Below are 9,815 nucleotides of genomic sequence, written 5' to 3'. Positions count from 1 at the left end.
ATCATGTTATAGCTGAATAGTGTACAATTTTGTTACAGGTGATCTGCATATGAGAAAATAAACCAGTTTCGATGAATTTACGATTAATTTTAAAGTTATTAAAGTTCCTGATATTGGTCAAATTTTACCATTCTGTACAAAATTGAACTTTTCACACAAACCAATGATGAGTATGTGAGTGTGTGCTTACAATGACCCTGAACAATAGACATCACTCTCACGAATACCACCTTTCCAGAGCTATGTTGACTAGGCTTCTGGACTCTTGCTCGAAGGCACATGAATGTTTTATTAATAATTCATGATGAATAGTCCTTGGCACTGCTAGTCTGAATTCGTGGTAAAGGTAAAATGCACGCATATGAAAAAACAAAACAAAACACATGCTTTCTTGTGCTTGCATCCACTACATTTCAAGTTGAATAAAGACTAGCTGTGATAGTGAAATTTCTCATGAATATGTAATAGAGCATTCCAATCCTGACCATTGTTCAGGACCATTGTCAGGGTCTTAACCATATACTGCCATACAAGCCAATTGACCCCCTGTGCAAAATCAAAATCTCGTGCAGAGGGTTGAAAATACAGCAAAATCTGAAATATAACTTTAAAACAACTTGAATTTAAGGAAACTGATATAGCTGAGGTCGATAGGAGTATGTCTTCTATTGTCAAGTGGTGAAAACTGTCTCGCCTCCCCTTGATCATGATAGGGTCGGAAGGAATACTTTGAAGGCTTTTTTCTCGAAACTCTGATATCCTCAACTACTTGACACACGCTAATAAAATCATCAATATCTCCGCAGCCGAGTACTTTTATGAGTTGTGCTATATATGAAATTAGAATAGAACAGTAAGGAAATAACGTCATGCCCGACTTTCGGGTACTTTTGTTGTAGCGGGTCACATTTATGTTGTCACTTTTAAATAACCTCCAACAAAATTAGTCACTATTAAAGTATGGTGAATATGAATAATTAACTTTCAGAAGGTAAAAAACGTCTCCAGAATGATGGAGAGATGGTGTTTTGAGACCCTTTTTAGACCAACAAAACCCGATCTGACGGCGAAATTTTGGTGACCAAAATTATGACGTCACGAAATGCGCGCTGTGCTACCACTCCACCCACACGGTGGGCTCCGTCTGTGGAGGGCCATTGCGGACGTGGTTCGTTTGGGGCATACTTATGGAGAGGCAGTGTGCCCGTTTCTATGTATGCCCCAAACGAGTTGTGTCCGCGGCGGCCTTCCATATCCGTCGCCTCTCCCTCGCTTCTTCTACCACTCCGACTTTGCCACTGTCACTATCAGTGTCATTGTCACTGTCATCATTCAATTCACTCTTGATGTCAAACTCAATGTCTTTCCGTACAATATAAGGTAAAAATTGGACGTTTTAATGTCTCAGCCGAGAAAGCAGAGGCGACTAAAGACAGGCGAGATATTGCATCCGCTCACTAAGAAATACGTGCTTTATGAATGGCTGCTTCGAGTCCCGCTGCACCCGTAAAAGGTTTTGTTCATTTCGTGACGTCATAATTAGGGCTCGCGAAAAAGACGGCTGTTCCCGAGCGAATATCGGTGAAGCAAATCGGTCAGTTTTAACTCGCGATTTCTCAGTGGCGCGTGTATCTTTTAATAAGTCACAATAAAAAAAAATCTGTTTTAAAAGGAGACATTTTTCCTCTGCTTTGACACCTCTTTTATATGATTTTCTTGATTTTAATGTCTCGTTCACCATACTTTAAGCTATTGCTCATATCAATGCCAGTGTCATCTGGTTTAATAGCTTTGAAAAGTAGGGAAGTTTTTTTCTTTTTTTTTGTAACACCTAGTGCAATACGACTGTATTACGATACCATTCAAGCAACAGAACTCGAGTGTGACGACTGTAAAGTTACTTTATTCACAACACTTCTTCGCATGGCATCTGGTCGAACTAAACAGGACCCACACAAAGGATTTGTGCATATGGCGCGGCGCTGGTCAAATGACGCCTCCGTGTTCACCCCGCGAGCGTCTTAACAGACACCTTCGGCGGTTCTCCGGAGGATTCCCCTCATCTACCATGGTTGGTCGCAGGGTAAAATTTCCCCGGAGGCACTCCGGAAGCTCTGCGGAGCCTGTCCGCTGGGTTGTGTCGTTCTTCGGAGAACAATCTTCACCGGAGGCTACCCCGGGGCTTCCCTGCATTTTGTGCCTGTTGAGACGGGGCTTTACGAGGGAAAAAATGATTGTATCCACTCAAGATTGGCGTCCGAGGATTCTCTTCTGATGACTCTCATGCTCGTTTTGGCTTTCGTTACTGAAAAGATATGCCCGTCCTAGATCCATGTCCTCACAATGCTGTACAGCTGGTTCTTCTTTTGACACTGAGTGATCATTCCGTTCAAATATCATGTCTTCATGGAAATATATCATATATGCTTTAAAAAAATAATTGATCTGCGTGAAAACACGGTTAGCCTGAAGTTAATGGGTGTTTTCATTGCATTCTAGTAATTCATAAAGTAATTTATTTTGATTTCAGTTGCAGAAAATATGTTACACTTGTTAATCAAAGACTATTCAGGATAAAGAAACAGTTTGCAGACTTTATTCTTATTCTGCACTTTTCGCAGACCCTGGATTTCTTGGGTGCTACCTTGGCGATCTTCACACTTTTCAGGCTTTACATATTTCCGTCTTTAACGTTCCTTCTGACGAAACGTGTGTGTCAATCTGCAGACGAAAACCCGAAAATCATGACATTGCTATTGTAATTGAAAAGGACTGTGGATGTTATCGATCAGAAGAGTATGCCAACTTCATTTCCAGCGTGAGCTATACTCATTATTGGACACGTCAAATCGAGGTAGAATCCGGCCAGCAAGTCCACTGTTTGTATAACCGTGAGTACCTAATGCATTGGCCCATAACAGTAAGAAGCTTCCATTTCGTTATTTCCATTACATTGATAACATGTCAGAGGAGATTGATACTGATTTTCACACTTTATACTCATCCCATCACTGCTTCTTGGATTGACACAATACAGTGTTTACTAGTAGTTCACCGTACATTTTTTCTATTATTGCTTCATTATTATTTGTGCAGTCCGTGTTATCACTATATCGCTTAAAAAGGTAGGGCCTATGTTGAATTTTTATATTCTTTCTCCCTAAACGAAAAGGCGTAAATAGAGGGTTTTTTTTTTCGTTTGGAGCAATATGCCCTTTGATTTATAGTTCACTAGAGTGATACTTTCTTCTTCCTTTTATATCCACAGGGCGATATCATTTGATGATTTCGCCAGGAGAAGTAAAGTGTTTTAGATGGCTGTACGAAATGTTTTGTTTTCCTTACTTTTCATTGATTTGATACATCGTTTCGTTTATCCCAACGTCTCGTCATCTAAAGTTTCTGTCGGGGTTTGTAAGCATCCCGGCCCTGTGTCCAATGGTTATTGGGACTCTAATGCTACAAGCCTTGGATCTAAGATGACTCTTACTTGTGACGAAGGGTTCGTGCTAAATGGCAGCGCGACACTGCAGTGTGTCCCACTATCTGGATGGTCGACTTACTTCCCAGTTTGGAACGCGTCTGTCCCGTCTTGCCGGGCAGTCGAAAACGCAACAAACGGTTTGTCGTATTAATGAATATTACATTATGTGATAGCGGAAGCATTTTTTTTCCAATTTGTTGGGGAAGAAAATCAAGACAATTGCTTATCTTCATATAAATGATTATGAGAAGACCGGAGGTGTAAGTGGTTGGCATCATATTTTTGTCTTTTTACAGCAGATATCTCTTAACCCATCTCCCCTCCCCCCCCCAAAAAAAAAAAAATAGATAAATATAAAAAAAAATCAAGAAATAAAAAAAAAAACAATCGATACACATACTTTTTCAATTTATAGTGTGGGAAAACGATAGAGAAGTGTAAAGAGTGCAACATCTTGCTCGACAATTGGCCAGCGGCTGTCTACTTCGTTAAGTAATAACACAACCCACGTTATTTCTATTCCAACTGTTTTAAATTATCATTTTTCTCACCATGCTCAGTGCCTGCCAGAGGAGAGGGTTAAGTAGAATTTCAACACTTGACTTTCATTTTGTTATGTCATAATTAAATCATAATTGAATTACGGAAATACGCGTCTTAAACGAGCTTGTATAATTGTACGATGTCGCAAGTGACGATTCTTTTATTTCACAATGACTCATAGAAAAGAAGTTAAACATTAGCTGTTTTTTATGTCCACTGAATGATAAATATTTTGTAGCATTACTTTCTTAACCAAGGAGTACCAAGAGTGAATGTGCAATGCCCAGCTTTTATCCATGCTTGAACTTCCTGAGGGACGTATGCTTTAGTTCAATTGAGAAAACGAATCTTGTATGACAATAAGATAGTCAGAGAGACATTGGTGGTGCACGTTTACGTATTTGTGTGAGTTTTGTTATAGATAACGAGAGACACGATCCAGAAATCTTCATAACCTCATCACAAATTGCAGTTTTCACTTCAAGTGAGTATTTCAGGGCACACTCTTGATTATCTCATGAAGTACGTTTTTCAGTTTGTGTGACTGATTAGGTTTCTTAATAATAATAAAAAAAAAAACACGCACGTACCGCGTGAAATAGTTTATCTATTTGAATACATCTGTAATTTTTGTAAAGTCCTAAATTCAGGATGCCATTTAATCTTGTCATTAGCCTAAAACACTGAATGATTAATCTATTAGGAAGTGCAAACCCTGCTGACACGAATGCTGCTATATATCAGGGGTATACGAGTGAATATCCGCTTTGTTTTTCTAGGTGTAAATTATGGGTAAGGAAAAGTGTAGACCAAGAAGAGATTAAAATATGGTTAAACCAGTCTTACTGACATTATTTTTAGTGTGTATATGTACTGTACATGTAAAACTAATTTACTTGCTATTTTCTTCATATGAATAGGCGAAAAGCAACCAACTGAAGAACTAACATCAACATTACAAAAGACAGTTCACATGACTTCTTCCGGTAAGCATGGCATCTTTACTATTGTCATGCATTTTCGTTGAGATATTTGATGTAACATTATGCACATAGCATTACATGTTTTTCATTGCTTTCATGGTTATTGTCCTAGTGTATGTAAAGGATGTCTAGCTAATGCTATTGCAAATTACTAGTTTCGTTAGCCCAATCTGAAATTACTTTGCATTCAGCGGAGTTTTCTCTTTGCTCATCTTCCTTTGTTCTTCTGACCTTCACATGTCCATTCTGTGCCCCCTTGCTTGACCTTGCTCTCGCTTCAGTACCTTCGCTTTGTCCCTTCTCACTTTGACTTTGATTTGTCTTTTAGAACTCTTTCCTTGCTCTCCTAAGTTCGACTTTGTCTTGACTTTCAGAATCTTTGCCTTTACCCTTCGCCCTTTGCTGTCAATGTCCTTCAGCATTTTCAGCCCGCTCCCTTTGCCCTTTACTCTCACTGACTTTCAGCCCCTTGTGCTTTCTTCTTATCTTGACTTTCTCCTGTCCTTGTTATATCTTCTCCTTCCCTATGACTTTGAGCTCCTTATCTATGTGCTCAAAGACATCCTTCTCCTGTATACTTCGCAGCGCGATAAACGTCTTTCTCATGACCTTCATGGCTGGTCCTCTCTATCTCTCTCGAACTAGAGGAGCTTGTTTGGAAGGGGTATATAAGACAAACTTTATGCTTATCTTGAGAGCTCACTTGCTTGGAGGAAGCAATACTCTTCAATATATAGCGGGACTTTATTTTGGGACCTTTACAGAATAGGAATTATATTCTGCCCATCTTCGACAAATATAAGTCGCCGTTACACTTTGAACGTCATTCTCTCTTTTCCCTCTTTTTTTTTCCCTAGGTAAATTCAATGTTGCTTGAAAGTATTTTGCGCTGATCATGACATGAATTAGATTTACTTTTATTTTTACGACCAGAACAATCTCTCTCCTCCCCTGCTTTACCTACTTAATTGTAAGCAAAGGTCAATCACGTGCAAATACATGTAGCTGTTCACGCTTGAGTTGATATTTAGTATCCTGAAGTGATGGAGTGGAGATATCACGTGTCTTGGAGATAGCGTCGAATTGATGTACTTCTGAGATAGTAACGGCATCATTTGCAAAATTTCTTGGGTGTGTGTTTTTATACATAGTATGACAGAGGCTGAGCTAGTATGTATGTTTTATTATATATGAATATTCTATCTGTGTATATAAGTATGAATATACATTAGGTTATAACATGGAACTAAACTATTTGTCTATTTGTATTTTATATGTATTTGCTTATCGATTGTTTTGATTTAAATACAATTACGCTGTCCTGACGTAGTAAAACATAAAGAAGTAACAATTCTAATCGTATCATAAACGTTAAAAGTAACATGCTGTTTTATCTCAATCCCTGTGTCTTGATCATCGAATGGGAAGTGTATGGTTGAGATGATAATCATTAAAAAATAATGCTTTAATTTCTCTCCTTTTTTTTTCAAAGCACTTTGTTCTTCTTCGTAATTATTATAAAGGCTTGATTTCTTGCACTATGTTTCAGTGTCTGGTCACCATGAAATAGATAGGATGGTAGGCCTCTACACCCTGGGGACCTTTCTGTTTGTCGTTCTCACGTTACTTATCATCCTCTCTGCGGCTTGGTTCAAACATCACAAGAAAAGGTGAGGTTTTGCATAATGAATTGTCTCATACGTTTATAATGTGAAAGGAGGGGGATGGAGCGAATCGCAGCGATGAAATGAGCTCTTGCTGGCAAGCACAAGCAATTTTCGTCATAAACTGTATTATTCACTTACAAACTTAAAGAATATCAGTATACGGTAACCGAATGGTTTTTGTTTTTATTTGTTTGTACAAAGTAATGTTACATGAATTTTTATAATGCCAAATGCCTTCGAGTGAAATAGTATCCAGGAATCTTAGCCCTTGTTTCCTAAAGACAATGGATTTAATCAATGATTTCGGGGCTTGTTTCCACGAGATCTGGGATATTTGAATTGAAAAAGTACATTATAGTGTTCACTAAACTAAATATACATTTGTTTTTAATTCTTTGTGTAACAGGTATAGGCCCTCACAAGTTTCGAATCAGCAATTGCAAATGCATCGTGTAGACACTTCTAACCAAAATTCGAGCTCGGCCGTCCATGAGGTGTTGAATACTGAGGGTACTGACGCTGAAGAAGAGGGTCATCCTTACCCGAGCTACCCTGACAACACATTCAGAGACGCCATGGCTCATGGAGAGGACACGAGTCACATGAGTCACATCTACCAGGACGCTGCGGAGACACACGTGGGGGCTTCCCTACCCTCAAACGTAGAGCAAGTCTCTCCGTGTGCATTTTCTTCGCAGAATAACGTCAATACCACCGTAACCACGTCATTGACCTCAGTACATATTCCGAATATTGATATTCATAACAACAATGGCATAGACGGAATATCACTACATCAAGTGCAAAACGGCAATGACAACTGTGTCTACCAAGATGTAGACCTTGATGGAAGCAGTGGGGTTACAGAAGATGATTCTAGATCTCGTGGTGGAGCACGCTTGTTTGATGACACATGTTACAATTCACTGAGTTTTGACTTTAAAGCTGGCGGTGTTTGCGCCCAGAGGCAGGATGCCAGAGTTGCTTGTGGGGAGCTGGAATACGATTGTGTGCAGTCGAGCAAATCTGGCGATTTTACGAAGTCTAGAAATATCTTAAGGGACAATGACTACGATCATATCAATCATGTCTTCCACGACGACAGAGCACAAGTTCATAGACTAGCGCGCCCATCTGTCTGTCCGACTTCTCAGCCAGACCTTCACTCTAACAGAAAAGAAAATATTATCCGTTCCAACTTAAGTACCCCAACAGCCGCGCCTTCTGAAGACGTTTATTACTTTCAGCTAGATCCGGGGGTAGCTAAGAACATTGAAACCAGCAACAGGCCATTCCATCCTGACGTTTTCGACTCGAGTGAATACAGTTTGCTGAATTCTGAGAAAGATCCCATCGATATTCTTCTTCCTGATGGGAGGGAATCTGATAACATCACTGAGCGCCTCGACACCGAGACCCCGATGAGCGACGAACTGTATGCAAGGGTGAATAAAACAAGCGACACAGCTTTGTCACCGAAACCCGTAATTTGCGAAGAGTTGTATGCAAAGGTGGACAAAACTAAAAAATTCAATGTTGACGCTAAAAGATTTCCTGAAGATTTGTACGCTAGTGAAATGAAAGGACTGTCTCTCTCACATTACCAGGTGATGTGCGAAGAGTTATATGCAAATGTTGACAAAACACGTGACTCGTGCACTGCAGACACAAAACCAGCATTCAGTGAGGAAATATACATGAACTTCACAGACATATAACCATGGTATCATAATTATGTAGAAACTGATTTTTTTTTTCTGACAGCAAGCTTTCATTCCGAACTATTCCGAGTGTTAGACAACGTTCGTGAACTTAAATGGCTCTAGAACGTCATGTAGTGTTTTTCTTAAAAGCTTTTAATCTCTGGTTCGTTTAGTTATTTGGGATTTCTTACAAAGCAATGTGGATGTAGATGAACCGCAATACGTTGTATCACGAATCACATGTTACGTAAGTACAATGATTAATCACAATTAACTAACTTTTCTTTTTTTAATGATGGTTCAAAATTAATCCCTGTCAATTGTCATGTTTGTGTAGGTCTCCGCGTGTTTTTAGTGATGAGTAGACTCACAGATGCAGTCAGCCCAAGCCTAAATTTGTGGTGATTTGTAGTCACTCATGGCAAGCGGAAGAAATGCCCAAAATAGATGTAGTGGTAATATTGATTATTATACCAGTTAATCATAAGAATATTCCACTGGATACATCAGTATCCAATTTACTCGTAAGCTCATGCCTTAGAATTTTATCAAATGTACATGCATGACGCCTCTATACCGAAAACATGGTATCAAGGAAACTAAGGTTGAAAATTGTTCTGGAACGAAACTTAAATGATAAAGTTGACCAACAAAAACGGTTAACCCAATCCCCAAATTAGGGAAATATGAATACGAATTGACAATATTTCGGGGAAAACAACAGCAACACGATTTGAAAGATACTGGGCGTGTCATCGTGGAATTAATGACAATGCCTATAAATGTTTATAACATCATGAATAAACGGTAAATCGTAATCTTCTGTACATACTCTTCACAGACACCATGCATTTGTCAACACAGCGATAATTACATTAATTCTGTGCTCTTTTCTACAAGTATAAAGGATGATTTTTGAGGAGAGTTCACAGAAGTGATTAAACACACAATGATATTTCATGTACACATGTTTAGAATGAAAATATTTATCTCCCGTGTGTAGTTTCAGAGCAATAGTTCTGATAATTAGGATATAAGATTGTTAACTGATATCTGTTAATATCATGAACATGTGACAAGGTCATACTTAATAACCTTCACGGTATTTTTTGAATAACTAGTTTGACATTTTCTCAGCACGATGTATTAAATGTAGTGAACTGTGTAATTAGTGATATCCAAGGAAAACGGTTTCATCGACCCTTTCATATCTTGATTAGAAAATATCATTATACTTGCTCAAATGGGGCCTCAAGGTATCGACACATTGAGCAAATTCAAGGCAAATATGGCAGAAATTTATATCATCCGAAGCAGAAAAATCGTCAGCTTCAAAGGTGTTAACCTAAAATAATTGTATGTAATTTTTAGATATTAAACTAAGGTGTAACTCATACGTTAAACTGCTAGAAAGATAGCGTTAAAGACGATAGTT

At 38.7% G+C, this 9,815-nt stretch overlaps 1 protein-coding gene across 1 annotated transcript; it reads left to right on the top strand.

Moving 5' to 3' along the window:
- The first annotated feature begins 4,272 nt into the window (after positions 1-4,272).
- LOC139723079 (uncharacterized) lies at positions 4,273-9,038 on the top strand. Its single transcript, XM_071634349.1, has 4 exons — positions 4,273-4,511; positions 4,948-5,013; positions 6,560-6,680; positions 7,084-9,038. The coding sequence occupies exons 2-4, from the start codon at positions 5,001-5,003 to the stop codon at positions 8,393-8,395; spliced, it is 1,446 nt and encodes a 481-aa protein (XP_071490450.1). The 5' UTR covers positions 4,273-4,511; positions 4,948-5,000; the 3' UTR covers positions 8,396-9,038.
- The last annotated feature ends 777 nt before the right edge of the window (positions 9,039-9,815 follow it).

This window comes from Diadema antillarum, unplaced genomic scaffold, assembly GCF_040938485.1.
Source record: "Diadema antillarum isolate AM-2024a unplaced genomic scaffold, OU_Dant_1.0 scf00000180, whole genome shotgun sequence".
In the NCBI taxonomy this organism is placed as follows: Eukaryota; Metazoa; Echinodermata; class Echinoidea; order Diadematoida; family Diadematidae; genus Diadema; species Diadema antillarum.
Note: the sequence above shows the minus strand (reverse complement) of the source record. Positions and strands in the feature narration are given on the sequence as shown.